General features: G+C 36.6%; 1 protein-coding gene across 1 annotated transcript; it reads left to right on the top strand.

The window, feature by feature from the left end:
* Nucleotides 1-244: 244 nt before the first annotated feature.
* KDSR (3-ketodihydrosphingosine reductase) lies at nucleotides 245-24,011 on the top strand. The gene is made up of 10 exons (XM_062569861.1): nucleotides 245-477; nucleotides 7,115-7,204; nucleotides 8,349-8,405; nucleotides 12,376-12,441; nucleotides 12,600-12,695; nucleotides 13,780-13,971; nucleotides 15,268-15,351; nucleotides 18,164-18,247; nucleotides 20,108-20,209; nucleotides 20,561-24,011. Exons 1-10 carry the CDS (start codon nucleotides 370-372, stop codon nucleotides 20,678-20,680), a joined length of 999 nt encoding a protein of 332 aa, XP_062425845.1. The 5' UTR covers nucleotides 245-369; the 3' UTR covers nucleotides 20,681-24,011.
* Nucleotides 24,012-26,192: the final 2,181 nt, after the last annotated feature.

Here is a 26,192-nt window from a genome sequence, read left to right as displayed (position 1 = left end):
TCCGCCCCTTGCCTCCGACGATGACCCCGAAAACACCCTCGGGCTCCAATCTGCGAGCCCCGTCCCGCCCCTCGGCCAATCCGAGAGCGCCTTTCCCCCTTCACTGGCCAATCCTTGCGCCGCGGCCCGCGCCCGCCTCGGCAGCCAATGAGGGCGCGGAGTGGCAGCCGCGCTCTCCCGCCTTCCCCTCCGCGAGCCCCGCGGCGGCGCCTGTCTCTTCCCGCCCGCCCGCCCGCTGCGGCGGCGCAGGCTGCACTCGCGGCGGGCAGCGCTGCGCTCGGCACTCCCTCCGCCGGGCCCGCTTCCTGCGGCGGCCCGACGGGCTTCGCCCCTGCCCGCCGCCAGCCTCCCGCGAGCCCGGCCCGAGCCATGCTGCTCCTGGCGGTCGCCTTCATCGTGGCCTTCGTCCTCCTGCTCTACATGGTGTCGCCGCTCATCAGCCCCAAGCCGCTCAAGCTGCCCGGCGCTCACGTCGTGGTGAGTGGGGCGCGCGCCGGGCCGCGGGGGGCGCAGCGCCGCCGCTTGGGAGGGGGGCGCGAGGAGGGGGGACGCCGGTGGGCGGCGCCGCGCGGCGGCCGTTGTGTCCGTTGAGGCCCTCGCGCGCGGCGGGGGAGGGGAGGGGGGGAAGGGAGGGGGAGGACGGGCAGTACGCGTGCCGCGAGGGAAGGGGCGTCCTGCCGCTGCTGGCTCCCGCTGAGGCAGCGCGTTCCCGCCGCCTTGCGAGAAGCCACCCGCCGCGGGGGTGTGGGGCAGGCGCCGCGCTGAGGAAGTTCAGCGCTGGAGGGAGAGCGGGGGTGCCTGGTGGCGTGCGAGGGATTTTGGCATCTCCCGAGCTATTTAAGCAGTGTGCACGCGTATAAACAACAGGCAATGCCTCCGGTTTTCTTGCTCTAAAAGACGAGTCAGACCGAGGAAATAGGAAGACTAACACAAAGGAAGTGGTCAGATGACACTCATGCACCTTTTCATCTTTACACGGATATCCATGTCTGTAGGCAGTGTTTTGACTATATAGTCAGGATGGTAGGAGTAAGCCTTTAGAAGTAAATTTCAGAAGAATATTCTGTTGAAACAATTTATGAGTAGTACACCACTAAAGGTTATTATCAGTATGTAGTTTGGGGAGAGGAAGGAAGGAGAGTGATACCCAGGTGCTGGCAGATAGAGCAAAAAGTTGTGAGTTAAGTCATGCAAGTGAGTTAAGCAGTTGGGGGCCCTAAAATCAGCTCTTTTCATTTAGCTTTAGATCTCTAAGATATACAGAGATGTAGTTTAGTTTGTTAAAATTTGCTCTCAAGGAATGAGTAGCATTTGCACATGCCCTGTATTTCAGTACGAGTTGTGGATAATCCCTGATAAGTTAAGCCTTTCAGATAAAAGTGAACTTATAGCTACTATAAATTAAACTTTGAGTTCTGAATGATCCTTCAATTTATTGTTAGAGCTCCTTTTTGGAGGATGGAGCTGTCCCAGAGTAATTTACACTTGTTCGAGTCGCAGCAGTATTCCTAACTTGCTTTATGCAATACTGTATTGCTTGGGTACTGTAACTGGCTTTACAGCATCATATACAGTGTGACATATGTTAGAACTTGTATTAAGGATCTCCAGTTGTGGATGGCTCTTTCCACAGTAGTAATTCTAGTTAAGGAGGAGCTTTTAGAAATCCTTCAGTACTGGAAAAGGTGAAGCAGACTTATGATGGTCTTCTGTGGGTTTTTATGCAGAAATGGCAGCAATAAAAAGTTTAATAGACTTTTCAAAATGTTGATGTTTTACTTCATATACTCTAGTTTTTATCCCAAGTTTTACCTTTCCTTTATGTGGCTAAACTTCTTGTCTAGAAGCTACTGTTCTGGATTTTTTTTAAAATGAAATGACTCCTTTTAAAAAAAATCACATTGAAAATGATGAAAATACTCTTGTTAAAGAATACCCCCCCCTTCCCTACCATCTAACCACTACTGCTGATTGTATTAGCTCTTTAAGGTGAGTTTGGCACAAGTGGAGGTTTCAGAGGAAAAGAAGTATTTGTGTAATTTTTATCAAACTGAGAATCAAGCTAGAGAAGTAACTATTAAAATACTGATGCTGGAAAAGGCTGTAGATGTATTTCAGTTTCATGACTCAAGTCTACAGGAAACTAATTTTATTAGTGCCATTGCTGGCAGAACTACTTGTTTTACTTTGGTTTTGATTATATTCCTAAAATATTTTGGAAAGCTAATGCAATACAGAGCAATTCTTCCCAAGTTCATTAAATCTTACATTTGTAGATTCTGTTAGTAATAACTCTGTACATTTGGCTAATTTGGGTTTCAAATTTTCTAGTGTAACGTGTGAGCAAAAATATTGGATCGTGGTACTGTAAACTAGAAATTTTTCTTAGGGAGAATTTCCATGCTGTGCATCCTAAGTGAGTTCCTACTTCATATACTGAGAGTTTTTTTTTCTGCTACTAACATGACAAAAAGACTTTCTAAAATTATTTAAGATCATAATGTTATTTAAGGACTGCTTTTGAAGTCTTATGAGATCCAGTATCTTTATGTAATCTTCATATATAGTTTCTTTTCAGTATATGACTGGATTCTGGTAAGACTGTAGCTCAACATTTTGACTGAGGCCTGACAAAGCTTACTAACCCACTCTACAAATTTACTGCTCTGGAAAATGCTATGATATTTCAATACATCTTTAATATCAGTTATGTGTTAACATTTATACATGCTTACCTTTTTTCCTTTTCAATACAAGAAAAGAGTAAAAGGAATAAAGGACTGTAATTTGCATATTCAGCTGGATAATCCCTCTTGATCACTCTTTCACAATAAATATGTTTTTTCAAGACTCACTTCAGTAAATACTTTTTAGGCTTGTGTCTTATTTAGAAATTCTTCTTTCTAGTGGCCTGTATGTAACTATGTTTCTGAATGAAAGGCATTGTATAACTTTAGATACCATTTCAGATGTTATTACGTACTGGTTCGTTCTTTGATTTTCATTTTAAATCAGAATTTCTTTACTGTCTACCTAATCATTCATAAATATTACCCCTCTATACTCCCAATTGCTATGTTACTATATTTATATGTTTGATTTGAAGCTAAGTAACTGGCTCTGACAGCCTTTTCAGGAGAGAAGGTTGAAACAGAACGTGTGTGTTTTATTCCTCTGTCCTCTGCCAGAGTTAGTTGTGTGATGGAGATGCTGACTGCATTATGCCAGACATGCTTTCCGGAGGAATCGTGGTTGTAGGAATCTCTTTTGCTTTGAAGAGAATAGGACTGCTATTCATAGTGAAAGTCTGCAGACCTCTAAATTATTAATGGTCTAAGCTTTTGGTTTTTTTCTCTTATCAGCTGTGTAATGATATCCCAGTGGATACCATTAAATAAAAATTACTTCTCTGTTATCAAATTGGCTCAAGCATCAGGTTTAGCTTATCTAAAAGAAAATTATTTTATATATATATAATATTCTTTGCTTTATTTCCAGCATGAAATGAAGAGTTTTCTAAAATAAGTGTGTGTAAAAGATATTTCTGTGCACTGTAGCTGATTCTTCTCGTGTTGAACTTCTTGCTTTATTTTCTTGGGTTTGCTTCCCCCCCCCCCCCTCCAACTCCTTCTCCAAAACCTGGAAGACTATATATCTTTTATTTTACCATTGGCTTTAATTTCTCCTCAGGTCACAGGATGCATGCTAACATACATCACCTGTGAGAACAAACAATTATTTGGATAGCTGGCTATAGTAGTCAACAGGAAATTGAGGACAGATATGGTACGGCAGCATCCTACTCCACATGCATCATGCTCGTTTGCATCAATCCCTAACTGCTTTTGTCAGGGATGTTACACCTTCCTTATACACCTCTCCTTTTTATTTCTGTTCTTCTGCAGAGGTACTTTGCTTGACTAAGTGGAATGCGACATAAACTTAAGGACTTTCAGCAAAAGCAGTCTTCCTTGAATTTCATGAAAAATGTTTAGAAACTGTCCTTGCTAAAATTGGCCATTGGCCTCCCACTGTGCCCACCTGTTTTTCTTTTCAACATTAACCTTTCTGAAACCATGTTGCAATTTCTGCAAAATAAACAGTTTGTAGTGGTCTGAATACCCTTTATCAAAGTTTGAGGACTAGCTATGACAGGAATATAAAGATGTCCTTTGTTTTTAACTATCTTCCATTCAGATTGGACATGCCTAAATGCATGCAGAAGGGTCATCTCTGGTCTGGAAATAGTTTGGCTGTTTCTGTGCAGAGCCAGACTTGATAACTGCTGTAGACTTGGATCAGCTCTAAGGAGAGCCAATCTTGGTGTCTCAGCATTGTACTGCTGGCATTGGGAATGGTGTGATCTGTGGTTTGGATGTACTTGAGTGGTTCAGCAAGAGGTCATTTTGGATCTACTTGAGCATACTAACCACACGGAGCAGATTTCAGGGAGATTCTGTTGCAGGGAAGCTAAATACCTTCTGTTAAATCACTGTCTAAAAAGCATGGAACCAGTTTGCATTCAGTGCTAAGCAGAAGGTAAAACTGTGTAACTTACCTAACAGATTTCACAGCTTCAGTTAGCCTAATTTCATTATGGCACAAAGCTAAGATTTTACTAGTGTTAGAAGCGCTTTCTTAATTGTTACATTAGCATTCATGGTGAATGTTGCTTAAAAAAAAAAAAGTGCATGTTAGTAGCAACCTCCCATCTAACCAGCATAGCTCCCAGCTAATTGATACTGCCTTTTGTCACTGACACATCTGACATGAGGCCTGTTCAGTGTGCTTGAATGTGACTGAATAGAAAAATTCATTTTCCCTTTCTACATGACTTAAGAGCTTGTCTTTTTGAAGTGAATGTTAGCAGTGTCTGATAAGTCAAAGCGATAATGCCAGTAGCTTCACCTTCAAATAATTCCTCAAGCCCTGGTATGCTTGAGTTTGTGATACTCAGCACTTGGTGCAGGCAACAGTCGGATGTCTCTCAACTTAATACTATGGCAAAAAATGGTATCAGGAACAGTCTCCTGTGTGCATTCATTAGTCGCTGTGATGTTGTACCTGCTGCCATTGAAAAGCTGTAGAAACAGCTCATAAATGCTGTGGAACTGAGGTCTACCTGAATATTTCAAATTGAGTCTCTTAATTCTTTCAACAATATACTGAAATCTTGTAAGCTATTTTGGTAGTATACTGAGAGTCTTAACTTCATCATGAAGCATTTAATACTGGGGTTATGCTGAAGTCCTAAATCATTAATGCTCACCCACCTATACATGCACCCATCCACTCATGTTTGCATGCAGACCCAAAATTGAAGATCTTTCTTATTCTGAGAGCACTTGTTCTTGGTTCAGAATACTAAACCAAGTATTCTCGCATTTCCAGAAGTGGCCATGTGTCTAAGAGTCATCCTTAAAGGTTTATGCAGTGAAATTAATCTTAAAGAGAGAGTCAGCTGGAAGGTAATATGAAGCAACAATCCCTACTAATACAGGAAGCCTGGAGAGATTAGGCTGAGCTTGTGAGTGTTACTCCTATTCTTCTCACCCTGTTTGTGAGTACAGACAAACGAGTCAGAAGCTGTAGTCCATGTTGTAAATATGTTTGCTGGGATTATTATACTGAGCCATTTTTGAAAGTTGGTGATAAAATACTCATGTGAAAGAAAAGAATTTGGTGACTCATGGGAGTGTACTTCTGGGATTCTGACTCTAAATATTCTTTCCTGCCTTCAGGAATGGAAAGAATGTTTTAAGGATAATGTGTCTGTGAAAACAGAACTGTTTGGTATCTGCAGGTGAAGAGTTAGCACAGGGCTTTTGATAGGCATGTGCTTAAAGAAAAGGGGTCTTGTTTTCTTCACTGATTAGCTTAGAGCCTCTGTTTTCTTTTACTTAATGAAGATCATAGTTAGCTTTTTCTGAAGCCTTTTGAAAGGTTTTGAAGAACAAATGACTTGCAGAGGAATCTGAATTACTTTTTCCGGTTATTAGGAAATACATGTTCCAGAATTCACTTCAGTAACTGATTTTCTTTACAATGATTAGTTCTAGCCATTTTATTTCAATATTATCTCACTTAAACCTAATATGCTAATAGGGGACAAGGCAAGCCATTTGGGTATATAAAGAAGGTATTTCCGTGTTTTGTTTAAGGGCTGAAGGCATGCCTGATTGGGACTGCATTTAAGGGAATTTGCAACATGTCATCTGAAAGGTAGTATCAGACAGATTTTTTTTTTCTCTTAGAAGAGAGAGAGGTCGTGATTGTCATCTACTTGGTCTGCAGGGAATTCAAGTGCGGATTTGTTGAGGGAAACAAGAAAAGTGTCAAGATGGCTTTAACCTATATATTAGTGTACTTTGGCACAGCATGTGCTCCTGCAATATATACTCTGCTGTAGCCATCATTCTGCGTTTTTCTCTAGACAAACTGTTATTTCCAGTTTGCATATTAGACTCTTCCTCTGAATCATAATTATGAATAAGAAAATGTAATAGAGGCTTGGGTATTGGGGTCTCCATGCAACTGGAATTGAGTAATGGCAAAGACAACCCAAGGACCAGACTGAGGGACTGATCAGAGACATATGGTAGAGAAGACTGACTGAATTAATGATATTTTAAAAATATGAAGATACTTTTTAGAAATCCTGTTCATGCTTACATGATCTATAGTTTTTCTTTTTACAATTAATTTCTATGGTGACCGGTTGTGGACAGACAGTATGTAATTGGGTTCTTATGGCTAATTTTAATGATTTCAATCTTATGACTACTTCTGTCTTTATATAAAAACATACGGAACTCGATCGAAAGTGTATGTGAGGGTCTGCAGGGGAGTGGGTGTAAGTGTGCTTGGGATAAGAAATGAGCAAAAAAAATACCACTGAGGCATAACTTTGGTTTGGGGGAAACAGAGGTTCATCAAGATACTCAGATTTTGTTTTTAGTTTGTAATATGTAAACTAGCTCTGTGTATTCAAAGTTCATTGGATGAAACTTTAATCTCAATGCAGTTTTGGAATTTCCATTTCATTTGACTTTTAAGAAATGGTAGAAGGGATGAGAATACTAGACTAATGCTGCCATTTTTATATAACTTTTAGGTAACTGGAGGCTCCAGTGGAATTGGAAAGTGTATTGCTATTGAATGTTTTAAGCAAGGTGCTTTCATAACACTGATTGCAAGAGATGAGGTAAATTTATGTGTATTGTTATGGGCTAAAGTATGTTAATATATCTCTATTATTGAAGAATAATTTTTGAATTGATAACTATTCATACTTTTTTTAGTATACTTTAAGATGATTCTAATTATTTCAAATTAATACTTGGGAGGGGTGGCAGGAGGGAAGACTACATTTATGTTACACAGTATAGTCCAACATGGAATTTGTGATAAGCTTACCTTAAAACTATGGCAGTGCTATCACTTCAGTTAATGGCATTCATTATTTTACTATCAGATCTGTGGCAGAGGACAACAGCAGAAAGAGTTCTATATTCTTTAAAACTGTAAAATTTCTCTACTGTAAATTACAGCTAGGGAATTGAGAACAAATACTTAAAATTCACAGAATATTCTGGGACCAGATAATCATTTAATCATACCTAGTACTAGTCAAAAGCTACTCATCAAGAAAGCTTTGGAGACAGATTGCTTCATGTGGGGTTTTTTGTTTATTTGCTTGCTTGTTTAAAGCTAAGAGGTACTCAGTAAAACTTAATTGGCACTACCAAGTTTTAACAATGAGAGATTTGATTGGGGAGAAAAAAAGAATTTTTCAGGAAATAAAAGCATTTAAATTGCACACGCATACCCCTGCCCTCAGTCTCAGCTGTGTTTGGTAATTTACTTAAAATTGAGAACTTACTTTGCATAGCCTTGAATACTGGATACAGTTAATTTTTCTGGAAAAAAGCGTGACGGTTGGAGCTTAACTGAATTTTCATTTAACTTCTGTGGTAGTTCTGACAGTTATTCTTCAGAATAGTTTGGATAATATTACATATATATAACATAAAACTGAAATACACAAAAGTATACATAATTTTAGGTGTTTCTGTGCAGTTATATGAAGCAGAAGCATTAAGTCTATTACAGAAATCAGTTCCTATTTTAGTACATAAAGTAAAAAAAAAAAAGATAAATGAGTTCCAACAGCTTAAAGAATCTGATGTTTTGATCACATTTGTAAATCTGTAAGATGTCAGTAGTATTGTATATATTTGAGGATAACTTTTTAATTTTTTTAGAGAATATTACAACCTATTACTGAAATACTGAGGATTAATGCTGTCATAACTGCAGTGCTTTAGCTGTTCTTATATCTATTTCAGAACAAGCTGTTGCAGACAAAGAAGGAAATAGAAAAGTATTCTGTAAATGATAAACAGGTAAGATCACTGCTACAAATAGCTATTTTGGTTTTTATTTGTAAGATAGTCACTGCAATATGTTCAGTAATCCTGTTTATAAAACATAAGAGCTTGATAAAAGTGAGGACTCAGTATACTGTATTTGAATTTTAATAATATCTGTCAGCCTAAATTCAGTATTCTGAACTCTGCTACATTTGATGTCACTCAGCATGTACAGCAGTCTGCTTTTCTCAGAGGAAAAGTTTGATGTATTCAACTGTAGGTGTAATAGATGTTCTTGGGTAGCTGCCATTTTCTATTAGTAGATAAGCATTTGTAGTTTTTCAACATCAAGTGGAAGACGCCTCCACCTTCTCCTCCCCCCCCCATCTCTCACCTTTACAAGTCACAAATACAGTTGTTGGATTGTTAAAGAAGCTTTACTTCTTTTCAAGGGTTAATTCACTACACTCTACTTATTCTTTTCACTCACAAAGCACTCCAGCAGATAAACAAATTTAATCTGTGAAGTTCTGAGACTTGTAAGTGCTAAAGGTTAAGCCCACATTGAATTTGGAGCTTTGGTGAATAAATAGTTTGCTCAGGCTTAAAAGCACTGTTTTAGAGCTCTTCAAAGTACTACCTTAAAGGGGGTGAGTTTATTATGTTAAAAAAAAATACAACCTCAAGATGAATTGCTATTTTTTTTCCACAATATTACTAATCAAGGAGGGAGGGGAAACGGTGAGATCATTGTGTTTCAGAACTTTATTCCCATGATTACAAATCCATGCCATTATTTTGCATGTGATAAGGGGATCTGTGTCTGTTGGCTTTAGTGAATACATAACTTCAGTTTAAATTGATAAATTTGATAGTCCATTGAAAAGAAGCGCTGAAAAAAGTCCAATGTTTGGAGGCAAGAATGTTAGTACTCACTGACAGTAAACTTTTTCAGTACCTCAATTTATAAGATCCTATCTTCACTTGCTAATAACTGTCGAATTGGCTAAAATTTTTTTTTTTTTGTTTTTCCCCTGTCCATGCTGCCTTACTCAGATCAACTTTATTTTGAAAATTTAAGCCATTTGAGGTGAGGAGAGGCTATATCTTCTCCATTTAGAGGGGGAAAAATACAGAGGAATCATTTTCTTTTGGCTGCCCTAGTAGTTTCCCAGGTTTTCCAAGGGAGATAGTCCCTTGTCAAACACTGCGTCAGGATGGTCTTGTTAAAATCTATCTGAGCTTGACAGACTTGGTGTGCTGTGGTGTGTTTGTTTGGGGTGTGGGGTGTGTTTGTGTGTGTCTAAGAGTAGTACTTGATGTAGTCTCAGTGAGTATCAGTTAAAAATCTCAGAAAGTACCTTCAACTCTGAGCAAGCTCCAGTGTGGACTAAGCAGGACTCCTTCTGCAGTAGCATCTTTAGGCTTGCGTAGCCACTAGGGCTGATAGAGGTAGCCTGGGTCTTCTGTACTCATTGCTGGGTTGTAGGCAATGTCACAGGAGAGCCTGCCTGACCTAAATGCAAAAAGCAGAACTGGAAAAGTCAGGGAGTCTGGAGCAGAGCTTGTGCTGGAACATCCGATAAGAAATTGGGAGGCGAGGACAGCTGGATTGAGAGAAGCTGTACAAAAAGATTGCTAAATAGATGTAGGAAAAGATGATGCCTACCAAGGATCTGCTTCACAGACTGGTTACTCCATTTACTAGATGAGAAACTAGGAGGCAAAGACCTTCAAGAAAAATTACTTTTTTAGATTATTATATAGTGTCAAAATTCATCTCTCAGTACATGCATGGGACCAGATTGCGTGGTTAACATGGATTCTGGCACCTATGTATGTTTTAGTGTTTGACTTGGAAAATGTTTTTTAAAAAACATTTGCATGTGATTTATTTAGAATGATGACAGTGCAGTCTTTGTGCTTAAAGCTGCAATGGGACAAAATATTTGCCATTAGATTTTTGCATTTTTTTTAATCCACTTCCTGATACGGAATCTTCCCAGTGTGCTTCACTGGGAGTTGAATTTAGCTTTTATTGTGAAAGAGCTCCATTAATATCAAACACAATGCATCATTTGGAACAAAAGGTGAGGAACAGGGATGGATGGGGACATTAAACTGTTTCTGGCAGCATATTCTATTTCCCAGGAGAGGAGCCACAATGCATGCTCTGGAAAGTGAGAATAACGAGTATATTTTAACAGAAGATAAATTATAATAATAGAAGCAAAGAGGTGCATTATAAAATGTGACGGTAGGCAATAAAAGCTGTGCTAGTTCTTGAGTATGGTGTTCACAGTATGAATGACAGATCTATGCAGTCTGGTACATTAACCAGTTGCTGTAATTCTGATACAGAATGTAATTTTAACAGTCGAAACCTCCTCACTGATCTTGCAAATCAGTGAGGAGATGATATATCAATGCCTTCTCACTTAACAATTATTCTGTTCTCAAGTTTCTGTAAAACAGAAATACTTCCAATATGTAACAAATGCCCCAAGGGGAGATGCATGAAGACCCACCAGTAACTTGTGCCACAAATTTACTTCGATGTCCAAATTCATACAATACCGGGAGGCAGGGAATAGCCAACCTGCTGCACAGGAATGGCAAGCAGATTCTGTTTATGCAGCTAAGAAGTGTTGCAGCCTGACCAGAGGCAGAACTGACAAATGACTAGCTGTCAAAGCATTTAGTTAGCTGTGGTAGGGGGTTTTGTGTGTGTGTGTCTCTCTGTGTCCACGTATTTCATGATGGGTAGTCATGAAGATACTGATAAAGCTGTCACCAGTTTGTTATTTCACCCCTGACTGCTTCTAAGTGAATTGACCGACATAAAGGAAGGGATTGAAATCAGAACAAGAATATAGGAGGCCCTGCTCTTAACGTGATATGAGATTGCTGCTCCTTTCAAGTTGATGAACCACCCTAAAGCTCTGCTGATTGTTCAGCAGAGGAGGTAGTTTGTCTGTAAATATCTGGCCAAGCTGGAGTTTGCAGCAGTCTTACAGTTTGAGTGATACCCCAAAGGCAGTACTTCCTTTGGCCATAAGTCAATTTGAAGGAGCTCCAAAAATGAGATCTGAGACTCTTACTAAAAGTGATCTGTAACTTTCAAGAAAACCAGTGCCTAACTTCCACCTCCAACAGAACTTAGATACTATTCTTGGCCTTTTTTTTTTCCCCTCTTCCCTGGGCCAATGTTCATTTTCATGTGTCTGTATCTTCCAAACTAAAACATACAGTCTTTGATTCTCATATACATGTGGCTTTACTCTTTAGATATTTGTGACTTTAGGCCACCAATCTGTTTCTCATAGATTTCTTTTTTAACTCTTTCCCTGACATGTCCCAATTAAATAGTATGCAGCTAAAGTTAATTTTTTCTTGGGGAAAAAAAATCATGAAAAAGGTAGGTAGTGTGCATCATTAGTATTGAAAGTTATCAGCTCTTTTCTTTTTTGACATTTGTACTTTATAAGTTTTAGGAAATGTCTTTTGCAGTGTTGATTCTGCAGTTTCAGAACAAGATTTTGCGATCATGGTCATCTATGATTTGCAACAAAAGAGTTAGTGTGTTTTTTTTTTTTTTTTTTTCCCTCCTTTAAATAAGGCTACCCACGCTAGTGGTTTAACTTGTGTTTACTACTAATGAAAGTTAAATTGGGGAGTTTTGACTGCCCTACTTAGAAAGTTTATTACTGAACTTTAGGTAAGTAACTTAAGCCTAGTGTGTTTTAATACAGTAAACTAGAAATTATATTTTACACATGCCTAGCTGCTTTGAGGATTATGAAGTGCTTATTCATACATTAACATAATCTTTTCATACTAGAATAAAGGGGGTGGGAATATTCCTTTCTTAGGTGTGGAAGAAATACTAACTGTTCTGTCCAAATTACTTCTTGGTTTGCTGGAAAAGATATATTGTTGGGTTCTGTTCCATTTTTTTTAACTGTGAATTATGTTTTAAAATATTTTCATCTTCATTTTTCAGGTTGTGCTGTGTATTTCTGTTGATGTATCTAAAGACTATGAACTGGTGGAGAATGTTCTAAAACAGGTAGAAGTAACTGATTTATCTGGGTTTCTTAAGAAGCTTATCTGTGTCCAATCTGTTTCTGATAGAAATAGTTTCTTATAGTGATACTGGTAGCTATGGTTTTCGTGCTATAGGAAGACTTCCTGCTAATGAACATCTTAACTCCTTCCCCGTTTCAGGCTCAAGAGAAATTGGGGCCAGTTGACCTGCTTGTAAACTGTGCAGGAACATCAGTTACAGGAAAATTTGAGGACATTGAAGTGAATTCTTTTGAAGTAAGTGAGCATACAGTATTGTACAAATGATTTGTTACCTAATTGTTCCAACAATTAGACCTTATTGATATGCCTTTGCAGACTTTGTATGAATAGTTAAACGCTTAATTTGTGATAGCTTTCTGCACTAGAACTGATCTTTAAATTTGCAAGGGTTATAATAAGGAGCGACGGATGGGAAGGATTGTGTTTGTGTCATCTCAGGCTGGCCAGTTAGGCCTATTTGGTTATACGGCTTATTCTCCAACAAAGATATATTGCAATATATCTTTCACCTAACTATTGATCCACTGATAGGTTAGAATAATGAATTCCCATTTTGAATGGGGTGAGTCCCCAAGATGACAAAAGATTTTTGTAACCCAGTGCACTGTAGAAAGCACTGAATGTCACATAGTCTTGTTTATCTCTGCACGTGTTTTTTTTTCATGCTTTTTTACCTGTTTCAGAAAATCTGACTGTTGTCAGTGTTCAACTCTGAAGTGCTCAAATTGTTTGGTGCAGCTTGAGAAGCTGTTGCTGTGGTGGAGCGACAGACAAAAAAACATTTGGTTATGTTATTGAGGCCCCCCTCATGTGAATGGTACAGCCTACTAGTTGGGTTTTAGACCCTCTAGAGAATGAAATTAAAGACTTACCCTTATCCAGTCAAAGATTGAAATCTGAGATGCGTAAATACATATATTTTTTTTCCTGTTCTAGAAAGCTCTTTAAACTTTCATTTCTGTATGTTTTCATAAGTCATACATAAACAGATTGCTTCCTGGACACCATTTAAGTCAGATTCTTCCTAAAATTTGGTTTTTTTCTGTGAAGGCCATTGTTTCACAGTATTATCAGTATCCTAAATGCTATTAAAGTTTGTTTATTGAGTGGATTTTTTTGACTTGAAGTGAGATTCTTAGCTATTAACAGTTTGTGAAGTCGTAGATTAGAAAGCAATTGTTTGTCCTTTGCTAACTGATAGGATGAGAAACCTGGTGAAGTTTATTATTAAAGCAACCTGAAATGAGAAATGATACCAAACATCTGAAGGTATCTGAATCTATATAGCTCAAATACCCTATTAATATCATTTATGCAGAGATTAATGGGAGTCAATTATCTGGGTAGTGTTTACCCAAGTCGTGCAGTAATCGCTACCATGAAGGAGCGACGGATGGGAAGGATTGTGTTTGTGTCATCTCAGGCTGGCCAGTTAGGCCTATTTGGTTATACAGCTTATTCTCCAACAAAATTTGCTCTTCGAGGACTGGCTGAAGCCCTGCAAATGGAGGTATGTGTGCAATGATACAAATTCTTTTGCTTTTAAACAAAAACAGCCATTTTTTTTCATTATTCAATGGAGCAAGAGTGGTAAGTACATCATTGTAGTGAAGTTGATATGAAAATGACTTCAGCTATTGTTCTTCTGTTAAGTGCATTTATTTCAGTTGGCCAGAGTGTATATATTAAGTGTTCGTGTTTGATTCTACATGCTTACCTAGTTGTTACTTTTACTGCTTTCTGTGGAATGTAATTTTATGCCTTGATCAGTATAAGAATGGAGGGTAAAGCTGCCCCTGAGCTGCTTCTGGGCTGCTAAATAGAACAATGTGACTGAAGGTTCTTTTTTCAGACACCTTGAATATAAAGCTGGTGACGGATATTTTTTGTGAAGATTGAATTCCTCAGAACTAAAAAGAGGGAACTTACGGGCCTGTGGTGTAGTATTTCCTTAACTATTTTCATATACAATATTTTGTAATATAAATTAAAAAAATGCTTAGGGCTTTACAACACTTTGATTTAAATCTTTTAATACCTCCATTAAAAACTCTTATTTGTATTGCAGCACAAATTGGTATTTTAGTTTTTCTGTAGCAGTTTCACGAGTGAAGCACTTCTATGACAAACACGTACAAATACGTAACTAAATGCAATCCTTACCTTGAGACTTTCCCTTTACTTATGTTTTATACTTATTTTTTCTTGTATCTTTACTCGGATTTTGACCACTTCCAAGTTTATTTCACGGGTTCAAAAGTTTAGTGACTTCAGTATACCTGACTTCAGTCACCTGAAGATACAGGACTTGAGTTTTATTTTTGTATTTGTCCAGTGGTGAAAATATATTGCCACAAGCAACAACAAAAATGCATGCTAATCAGCCTCAGTGAAATCTTGGTTGGCCTTGACTTATGAAAGTTGGGTTCTGGTGTTCCGCAGTGGTTTGGTTTCTGTTTAAAACTGAAATCTCTAAAATTAGAGAGCTAAATTCTTTTCACATTCCTCCTAAATGTCTTAAAAAGCACTTGGAATTATCAAATAATTTATGTCAAATGCAAGGCTTTTAGAGAGATTATATTTAAATAAAAAGAACACAACTGGCTTTGTAAATGCTTTACTGTTTTGGTTCTTCATTAGACGTAGCTCCAGTCTTGCAAGTGCTGGATTTAAGGGTAACTTAAAGCTACAAACTATCAAACTCATGCTTGCTCTATATCACCCATACAAGAGAAATTAACAAACTTATTTTGACAGCACTTACAGGTCTCTTATTAAGATGACATTTACTTCTGTAAAAATACAGGTAAAACCGTATAATATCTACATAACAGTGGCCTATCCTCCGGATACTGACACACCTGGTTTTGCAGAAGAAAGTAAAACAAAGGTAAGTTAATTCTTCAATGATACTGTAATGTTTCTAGAGTTTTGCTTCATAGTAAGCAATGCATTTCAGATTTCATTCATTTCTGTAGTACTTTTGAAATTAGTAAACATTAAGATTTTAAGAAATACTTGAATTTTATCAGCTTGACTATTCAGACTTAAATAGCTTGTGAGATAATCTTGTGTAGTTTATTGTTCCGGCTTTAAAAGAAGTATTTGCTTAGCTTTATCTGAAATGTGTTGTGAAATCTCTGTACACTAAATATTGCTGTGGAATGGTAAACTTTAAAAACACTACAATTTGTTTTGACAGAAGAGTTTAATAAACCAAAATTATCCTTGTCTTGCCTCTTAATGAAGTGCTGTTGTTTTGATAGTTGTGATGGATCAAGATGAACCTCGGTTCTCCAGCAAACCAACCCTTCTGTGTAAATATACAAATGACAATGATGACTGTTAAATTGTATCTTGTATTAAAGTAGGATGGAAACTCTTTTGCTTTTTGTTTGTAATACAGGTGACAGTATAGCTTTTCAGAAAGTTGTGTTGACAGTAGGCCTTTTTCTTTTGAGTTTTAAAGGTCAAAACATTCATGTTTAATTTATTTGCTTCTCATCATGTGACATGTCCAAACACAAAGTGTAAATCAAAAAGGAGCAGGGGACATGCATACTCAGGCTTCCTGTTCAAAATTAAATCTCATTTAACCAGAGAAAGGGTATCTACTTTATGCATACTGTGAGCTATAAATCTCATCTGTAAGTAGGTCAGCCTATTATAGGTGACCCCTCTAACATTGTATGTTATAGGAAGTTCAGTTTGGGGTCCAGTTCCATTTCCTTCACCCTTTGTGTAGGACCAGCAGAGACTGTATAACACAATTCTCTCTTCCATTTCCTTCAGATAAATATTCTATATTAAATATCATCCTATTTATACACATAAAATGATAGAATTAGGTATCTGCAGATATTTATATAGTTTACCTTCATCAAAATTTGTTCTATTCCCAATAGTCTATTTTATGGAAATAGTTCACTAACAAAATACATTATTAACCTAAGCTTACTCTTTTAAGAAGAGATCCAATGAGATTTGGCTTAACCTTTTTTTTATTTTTTAAAAAAGGCTTTGTTTTTAAACATCGCTTTAGGCTTTGTTTTAGCACATGTGAAGTCTAAGTGAAGACAACCTGAAGTCAGATAACTTACTCCTAGCTTGATAGTTGTTGGTTGGCGCACCTTAGATCTCTGCATTATTGTGTTGCTCTAACATTACTGTTACACATACTCAATACTACTTAGTTCAGAATGTGTTACTGTGATTTGCATCTCTTCAGGATTGGCTGTTTTCTCTGTACTCATTGCTTACATTCAATTTAAGACCTAGAAGAGACTGGGGGCTTCTGGTGGGTTAGTTCCCCCCCTTCTCCTTGGTCTTAATCAGATAGATCTTTCCTTAATACTAAAATCGGAGTGTTTGTGTGTATGTGCTGGGGTGGGGGGGAAAATGTCAGGTACCAGGGTACATCTCATGTTTGCTACAACTTTCACCAAGATAATTACTAGACAAACAACAGTAGTTTGGCTAGCTGACTGACCCGATCAAGTGTTTAATGGATTAGTCTTGCTTGCTTCATCCTCAACATGTTATTAACTTTAGTCTCTCTTTCCTGAACACTTGCTGACTTTCATAGACTTTGTAGTATTATAATTACCTTTGAAATCTGTGTCTTTCAGATTTGGTTGATATTGACAGGTGGGATCAACATTACTTAGGGGTAACAAGATGCAGTTCTGATCTCTTAAGCCTCGTCTCTGGAGGAAGGCATGTAAATGGTGTTTGACTTCCTTCTACAAAGTCACTTTTTTTTATTTTGCTTAAAACAAATACTAAAGAAATTTTTGTTAGCCCTGTCAGTGTCAGTTTTTAAGAAAAGGATTGATCTCCTCAGAGGTATCTTCAAATGTTAAACTCCTCCCAGTATTTGACTAGGCTCAAATGTTAAACTTTTACTAAATTTAACTGAATTAGCCATTACAACAAATTGATCTGCTCTTTTTTAATTTACTATTTTTGTTTTATCAACAGAACCATCTACCTTATTATATTAAGCAGTTAAACAGATTGCCATGCATTTGGTTCCATCATTATTTAATTTCTTAAAAAGATAATTAATGACAAACTTGCTTCTAAATACTTTAAAACATATTTTTGATATTTGTTCTTGTATCAGACCAGACTTTTGTTCCTGTAGAAGGAGTTATGGTTGCTAAAATAATTGCTGTAATTGTTTCTCACTAGTGAGGTAAAATGACATAAATACTCTAAAACACAAACTAGTAAAATGCAAAGAGGGATTGTGGTGAATGCTGGCATGTGGAATTTGGGATATTAAAAATAAAGTATGACTTTGTCTTGTAGGAGCTTAAAATATTTTAGGCCTATCTTGTTCTTCATTTCTGGCACAAACCACAGGTGAACACATCTCATGTTGAAAACATAGTTTAAAAGTTTTGATAGCTTATGTTGAAAATAAAATACTTAAGGGGAAAAATAGCACTTTTTATTAGTAATAAACAAGGTAAAAATACTACTCACAGAAAAGTTGGCTGTTCCCTTCATGAAATTAAACTATTTATGAAAATGCTTTCACCTTCTTTAAAGTAGATTTTTTTTTTTAAGCTGGCAGTATGATACCACTTGCTAACAGCAATAGTGTTGTCCATGGCAAAAGACACAAAACAAAATTTGATTTTGATATTATTTCCTGTATGTTGTTTGTCAGACTTACACTCTTTTTCCTGCTAAAGCCTTTAGAGACGAAGCTAATTTCTGAAACCTCATCTGTTTGCCAAGCAGAGCAAGTGGCCAGAGTTATAGTCAAAGATGCCATAGTAAGTAATTTATTTTTTTTCTAAAGTAAGACCTTTGTAGGAGAGACTAGGATTACATGTAATGCCTGTTTAAAAAAAAAATAAGAGAATGACTAAGTGAAATACATAATCACTTATTTTACCTGAAATGGTATTTGGTTAGTTTTGAAGGGAGGTATTATCTTTGTTCGCTTCTTATCACCATGCTCACAAATGATTTTATACAATTTCTTGGAACTAAAAGGTGTCTGAAATTGTGCATTAGACAAAACAAGAAGATGCAGCAGTATGATGTCATGTCTCAAAAACAAGTTATGACTTTCTTTAAAGCATTAAATTGTATTGACTTTTTATGCCATTCGTCTAACCTGAAAGCTTCGCTGACTCTTATTTATCTTGAACCTGAATTAACTTTGAAATAATTTTACAATAAGTGAAGACAATATAACCTTTTTTTGGCCTTTAGCATCTTAAGCATCTGTGGGTTTTTTTTTTTTTTTTTTTGTTTTTTTTGGTTTTTTTTTTTTCATGATTAAAATGCATAAAATCCTACCCTTAATAGTTAAGGGAATGTTGCCTTTTGAGTTTTTCCTTATTTGTGCTATGGAATGCTTACATTTATTAAGAAAATGAGCTGAAATTGATACCAAAGGCACTGTTTTATTTCATTATAGGCAACTCAGAATTGAAACCTGTGAAAGCTCATGTTCTTAAAATCTGGCAATTGAATCCTAAAAACTGTAATTACTTTACACTTCCAAATACTCTTGATCTTCAACATGACCTACTTCTGCGGCAGGTGTTTAATTCTGAAATTGTTGTAATATTTTTTACAAATACAGCACACAATGTCTCTCTTAAGGTGGTGAGTTTTAATATCCAGTACAGCCTCATACAGCATTCTGTGTCTGTGCTTACAGGAAACCAATCTCATCCCTCCAGCACTTGGGGCTGTGTATTAATTCAGATGCCGTCTCCTTGCACTTAAGACATCAACTGAGACAGAAAAAGACAGGTTAAATGTAGCTCTGTACTGTAGGAACCTGCAGTCCTTCCAGGTGTGCACGGAGAAATAACAAAATCTCATATCCTCTTAGATTCATTCCAAACCCTAATTCAGGAACATCATCTTCTCTTTTCACTTCTCTATTCCATGGATATAGTCCCACATGTTGCAGAAAGTCTTCTCCTTGCATGAAGTCTACTAGAAACAAATGGAAGAAGCCTGAGAGTTGGAGCTGTAGAGCAGCCATTTTCTTATGATCACTCAAAATTGCTTTTTATTCTTTTGGTGTCCTTTCCTTCTCTTCTACCAGCTGAATTGCTTAGCAAGTTACGTGTGTTTTGCAGTTTTGAGGAAAGCAAATTAAAACCATTGGCATAGATGAAAGCATATCTAGCATTTCAAATAACTAAAGGAGGGGGGAGAAAACCCTCCTATGTTAGCAAACTAATCATAAACAAAAGGCAAGCAACATTTTATTCTTCAGTTACAGTAGTAATTGGTGATCTGACAGAGTTTGGGTATAATCCATCTCTGTACTTTGTTCTCTCTGTTTGTAAATATATTTAATTTTCTTTACCTGTAAGCATGTTTCAAGAAGGAATTTATTTTTTTTCTGTCTCAAATCTGCAGTAGTCTAGCACATTTCTATAAAGAGAAAAGTCTATTTTTAATTGAATTTCTTTTGGTATTAATGTTGCTGCATAGCACAATTCTTTCTGATTTTTTAATTGTGTTTGATATTTTTATGTATAAATATTTGTTACTGACTTAAGTCAACTAAGATCAGTGAGAGTAATGTTAAAATAAGCCACACTGTGATTTGCCGCAACTGAATAGATAACTATTTTCTTAATTCCTGTTTTCCTCTTATCCAGCAAGGGAACTTTAACAGCTCAGTTGGCTCAGATGGTTACATGCTATCAATATTGACCAGTGGAATGTCACCAGTCACTTCTATTACTGAAGGTCTTCAGCAGGTAATTTTGGGAAGGCCATATAATCACAATTTTATAATCTAAAATACTTAAAATGTAAAATGTTAAGCAAACATTGACCATTTTATCCATTGAATGGTTCATGATATGGTGGAGATGGGTTTAGGAGACTAAACTAATATTTTGAAGCTGAAGCAGCAAATAGGCAGGAAAGCTAATACTAGTACCTGCTGCTCAGTCCTGTACTGTTAAAACAGTGGTTTGATGGGTTTTGTGAGTTTTTTTTTTGAGGTTATATTGCATACCTACTTGAAACTTATTTATTTCGTGGGTAAATAATATGCTACGGTCACGGGATGTTAAATGAATTGAAAGCCATTTCTCTGTTTATAGGTCGTTTGCATGGGCATTTTTCGCATCATTGGCCTGTTTTACCTAGGAAGCTTTGACAGCATAGTTCGTCGCTGCATGATGCAAAGGGAAAAATCTGAAAGTGCAGATAAAACTGAATAAACTTTATTGTTAAATGGAAAGAAGAATGTTAAACAGTCCTGAACAGCTTGCTGCTTAAGTGGGACTCAGTTTCTCTCCTGAAGGCTTTAGATTGAAAGTATTTGGATATGTGACAGGTGAGTCCCTTCAAAAGCAATGAATGAAAATGAAAGTACAACTCCAGAAAATGCCAAACTATGCAAAAGTGAGTGAGGATTAGTGGATGTTGGGTTTTTTTTTGTTTTTTTTTTTTTTTTTTTTTTTTTTTTTGTGAATGAGTTGGAGAAAATTTTGGAAACTTCTTTTAAATGATCTGCAGAGGAGAATTTTCAGAAGGGACTGTGTGGGGTAATTCTGGACAAATGCTTAAGTTTTTTTTTTTTTTTTACCTTGGTGCTTACAAACGAAAGTACCATGATGTTCTGGGCTGAGATAGACTGAAGTCCCTTCAACAAGTTGGTGCTTGTTGCTAACATCTTGGGGTGGTTTTTAATTTAGAATGTTAACTTTTCATTTGGCAAATCTACAGATTCTTCTGTTCATACCAGCTTTCCTCATTCTCTTCAACATGCAAGTATGGAAACCTTAAGATGGTAGATATATTTGTATGATCCAAGCCTTCTCAGTCTGGGAGTAATAAAAAAGTGTGCATTAATGTGTACATACTTTCTAAAGGGAGATGAAGAACCCATTCCCACAGAGAAATGCTAGGAGATGTGACTGGGTCTGTAGCTCTTCTGGCCTTTAAGTATATTGTGAACAAAAAAATCAAAACAGTATCACGAGTGTTCTGTGACACTTTCATTGTTTTAAGCCATTGAAATTAGTGTGTAACTTCAGATACTTACTGTTTTCTTACCTGCCAATTTTTGCTCTGGAAAGGAAAGTAGCATTGTGTTGCTGTTACAGATACTGTTTTTTAAAAACTGCAGATGAGGAGCCAAACTAGTTGATGATGGAGTCGATTGTAATTAAAATTCCAGGCTTTTCCAATAGTAGAAATGTAGCTTTTGGGATAGAGAGGGAGGGGGATGTCAGAATGGCATTTCATACTTAATTTTATTACTTCACAAAACTTTCATGGGGCAAGAATTGGTTTAAATTACTCATCTCTCATTTTTCACTTACTTTGTATGAATTAAGGCTGCTGCATAACTGTGCCAGAATACACAGAACCCAATGATTGGTTCTACTAAATCTAAGTCTCTAACACTGAAAAAGCTTGATGCATACCACTGATGTTATAAGAGTGCACTGTATATACTATTCATTTAATGGACCACAATAGCAAGTGCCTTGTGAGCCTTTTTTCCCCAAAGCTGCAAACGTTGTATTTAACACTGCTGTGCTTCTAATGTCATATTTTTCAGTCTGTAATCTGAATTTGTAAGTGCTGGTAATAGTTGGCACTTTCACTTCCTCAAAAGTAGAATTTACAAACAAATAGTCAAAATTATTATTTTTATGAAGATGTTCTCTATGCCTATTTAAGGAGGAGTATTCAGTTAAACTAACATGAAAGATCACAGGTTGTTAGTGGGAAGAACTTTAAAATGCAACTTAGAGAGGCTGTTTATATTCCCTTTCTCAGTTCAGCTGATCAGTTGTTTTTGTTCACATGGGCTAAACTTGCTTCAGTATCTGGCTTGTAAACCAGATATTTGGTGGCTGTCACATTGGCAATCTCATTTTATTTGGTTAGACTTGCATTAGATTGCAAATATTGAGATATTGTAGAATTCTTCACAAAGCCTCCACTTTATGACCTGCTCCCTGACTTTTTTTTCTTTTAAGATATATGAAGTTGTGCATGTCTGTAATATTAATTTTGAGAATAATGTGTATTCCTGTATTTTTAAGCTGAGTGCTAGTGCAAAGAAATCTAGTCTGCACACACATTTTCTGTGCTGCTTAATGTGAATGACATAATAGAGCATTTGTCATACATCCATTGTCAATGTTGCTGTGTTTCTTAAAGAGACATAGCAGTGCTTTGGGGACTCTATTATCTGTTTTTAATCTTTTATCAGATGTTGATATAAATCAAATACTACTTTGAACATCTGCAAAAGGATACCAAATTGGGTGAATCAACTGTTTTATAGTTTGAGAGAAATGCTAATGAAAATGACTGTACAGCAGCCCAAGCATGAAGGTCAGGACTTAAAACCAGTAGGACTTCGGTAGATGCTTGAATTTTTGAATCTTCAACTTAAGCTCTTAAAAAGTTTGCATTTAAGAAATAGTTATAATAATCCAGAAAGTCAGAGCGCACACACTGTGAAAACTAGGCCTCTTTAAGATATTTCAGATGGGTCATCTTAAATCACCAGTTACTTTTTCTGAAAGTCTTGACTGAACATTTCTCCAAATAGTGATTGATTATAATTCAGTACAAGTATTTTTAAAGAAGGAGGAATAGTACTGGGTGAAAGTTGTGGCCCTGGTCTGGTAGAGGCTTACCATTTTGCACAGTGCAAGTAGCTGCATTGACTGTAAAACTGTAGATTAAAACTGGAAATTTGAACCAGGCCAGTGGGTGTTTTTTGGTTTTGTGAGGTTTTTGTGATTTTTTTTTTTCCTAAGAGTAAAAATAATCCTTAAGTGTTCTCGTTTTTATTGTTGCAAATTACTGCAGTACACTTTAACTGATAAGCTTTGCATCTGTCTTGTTGTGAAAACAGTAATTTGTAGCTACAGCAACCTAATACAATTTTGGCATTTTGTTTTCTTACGCCTGTTCTCGATCTACCAACATGCTCATTTTAAGGTCCAATATTAAGTGAAGGAGATGCCTTGTAGTCTTGTGGAAAAATGATTAACAGCCTAAATTTTACCAGTCTAAATCCCTTCGTCTAAAGGTTTTAGCAGCATATTAGATCTGTGAAGAACTTCAAATAGGCTTTATTACTTTTTGTCAAATTGTCAGTAATTTAATCCATACCTGTGCCATACATGTCAATGTCTTGTCTCTCCCCCCTCCCCTTTCTTCCCATCAGTTTTTTAAGATTCAATTTAGGCTTTGATAGTTGAACCAAATCTTTTCAATATAGTGTCTAATGACTGTTTGCTTTAAATACAGATTTACTATAACTTTACATATAGTTTACTTCACCAAGGTGTTCATGTGCAATTTGAATAAATGAAATATTTTACTAAGAAAGGATATAGGTGAATAAAGTTATTTGCTGTGAAATACTTCAGGCACTTTTAAATCATAAAAATGTATAGCAGTATTTGTTTAAAAAAAAGAAATGTTGTGCTTATTGCTTCATCATTTTTGTGCCAGAACTGTAAACTAGTTTTCATATTTTCTATTTCTCAAAATAAATGGAGAATCAACAAAGCTTAACTTTTAAGTTCTTGGTGACTGTTTTAGAGCAAAGCATAACTTAATTTGCATGTCTTGGGTGTTTTTAAATCGAAAAGTTCAGCATGATCCTCTTAATTTCTTAGGCGGGGGGGGGGGGGAGGGAGCATTTTGGCAACCTAGAGTTATATAGCAGATGATGAAGGATGTAAAGAACTTCAGAGATTATTGTCCCCCAAACTCAGTATTATCAAACCATAGTTAAGGTAGTATTAAATTGGCAAAATCTGCCTTTATTGTAGAGGAGATGCCAGTATGTAACTAGCATTTGTGTCTGAGTGCTGGTGAACCCTGATGAGGAAAGAGATGCTTATTCTTCTGGGTTGAAAGCAGTAGAAATAATAGGTATGATAGCTGTGTGGTGTTTTTTTTTTTTTTTTGTTTTTTTTTTTTTTGGTACCATCACTAAACTTGCAGCTATATATATATATATATATATATATAAAAAAAAATATATATAAATATATATAATATATAAATATAATACATTTTTTTATATATTTTTACATACATATATATATATATATATATATAAAAAAATTAGTGTGTGGGTAACAGCTCTGTGGCAGGATTGCCTGAGTGGATAGCTCCAAGGTAAAAGCAAGGGAGAAGTAACCCTAAAATGGTTACCTAGATAGTAAATCCAGAATCAAAAAGTTCATTCTTTAGAAAGCCATTCTTATTAAACCATCTGCAACCCAAAATCAAACATGGATTGCTATCAAACAAACAAATCAAATGTGGTATATGCTATCTAAAATGTTTTTTGAAGTTAAGAGAGGCAGGGTTAATCTTAGGATGTTGGCTAATTAGAAGTTTTGCTTCCTGGAAGAAGGCCACATCACAGCTGTGGTTTGCTACTTCTATTGAAGAGTAAAATCATCAGATTATTGATAGAAAATCAATAGATTACTCTTTTTTTTGTAATCAGATTTAAACTGCAAAGCTAAATAGTCTGATTATTTCACTGTCCAGTAGGTACCAAGCACACACAGGAGCAGGTGCATGTTTGACTGTCTTTCAAAGGTGGTAATAAAACCTTATGAAGTAACTTGCTTTCCTCTGCTACTGTGTGGAGACTCTTACAAGAGCCAGAGAACTTTAAATGCTGTGTCTCTTTGCCACACCTCTGATCCTTCTCCTCTTCCTTGGAGGGAAGGGAAAGGAACAGAGACTGAGAGGCTGAGGTTTTTTTCTTTGCTTTTACTTCAGATACACTGAACTGGAAAAAACAAAGGCCATGTTATTCTTCTTCTGTTGCTTTTTAATTGGGGGGAGGCGAGGGGGCTGCTGTTAGGCTTGTAAACAGAAACTTAACCTGAAGGAAGTGGAAAGTGCAAATGCTTTTTCCAGAAATACATATTACATTTGAAAGTAGTGCATTCCAGAAAGTTAATGATCGGGAAGGCTTGGTGAAATCTTGAATGAAGGACCATAATACCAAGCCTCCACTATGGTAGAGTGCCACCAAGGCGGTCTGAAGTTACATTTTTTTCTAGGTTGAAAACAAGTTTGTTTTCAACTTGGAGGGAAATCCCCATGTTAATTTTAAAACTTTCGAATTCTAACTATGAAGTTCATTATGTAGAAGTGTTGTTAGAGCAATATAAATAAACACAAGGAGATAAAGCAAAACTTAAGACCAGCACTAAATCATGCTACAGTGTTGAGGATAAATTCCACTGGTCGAAATGTTAACTCTGTAAAGATAACAGCTGTAAATAAAATGTGTGTGTATATTTTTTTTTTTTTAAAAAAAAGGCTAACAAGAATGCTCCGGATAACTTAAGGAAATATCCTATTCAAAGCTAACAGGTGATTCAAAAAGTAATTAAATCAAATATGTTGGTGTTCAGTGCAAGGCTTGAAATGCTTTCCTTCCTTTTACCTTGAGAAAATTTAAATGAAGAATTAAGTGGATCAGAGATGAAAGTTCATATTTGCCCATACTCTGCCCCTTTCCTGTTCATCCATATCTCATTTTTGCTGAAAATGTCCGTTGTTCTTACTCTGCTTTGACTGGGCATTGGATGTTTGATTCTTTTTTTTTTTTTTTTTTTTTTTTATAGCAGAAAGAAGAGCATATGCAGTATTGCGCAAACCACAGGAGTACGTATAATACGATAGCTTGAGAAAGGTGGTAAAACAGCTGAGGTATCATAA

Source organism: Rhea pennata, chromosome 2 (assembly GCF_028389875.1).
Source record: "Rhea pennata isolate bPtePen1 chromosome 2, bPtePen1.pri, whole genome shotgun sequence".
NCBI lineage: Eukaryota > Metazoa > Chordata > Aves > Rheiformes > Rheidae > Rhea > Rhea pennata.
This window is presented reverse-complemented; position numbering and strand designations above follow the sequence as displayed.

What these genes read in the sequence shown, in the direction of transcription:
- KDSR (XM_062569861.1), top strand. Translation starts at nt 370, where the DNA reads ATGCTGCTCCTGGCGGTCGCCTTCATCGTGGCCTTCGTCCTCCTGCTC. An exon ending in TTGAAGTGAATTCTTTTGAA is followed by an intron (nt 12,696 to 13,779) that starts GTAAGTGAGCAT and finishes TCATTTATGCAG; the next exon opens with AGATTAATGGGAGTCAATTA. An exon ending in CTGAAGCCCTGCAAATGGAG is followed by an intron (nt 13,972 to 15,267) that starts GTATGTGTGCAA and finishes GTAAAAATACAG; the next exon opens with GTAAAACCGTATAATATCTA.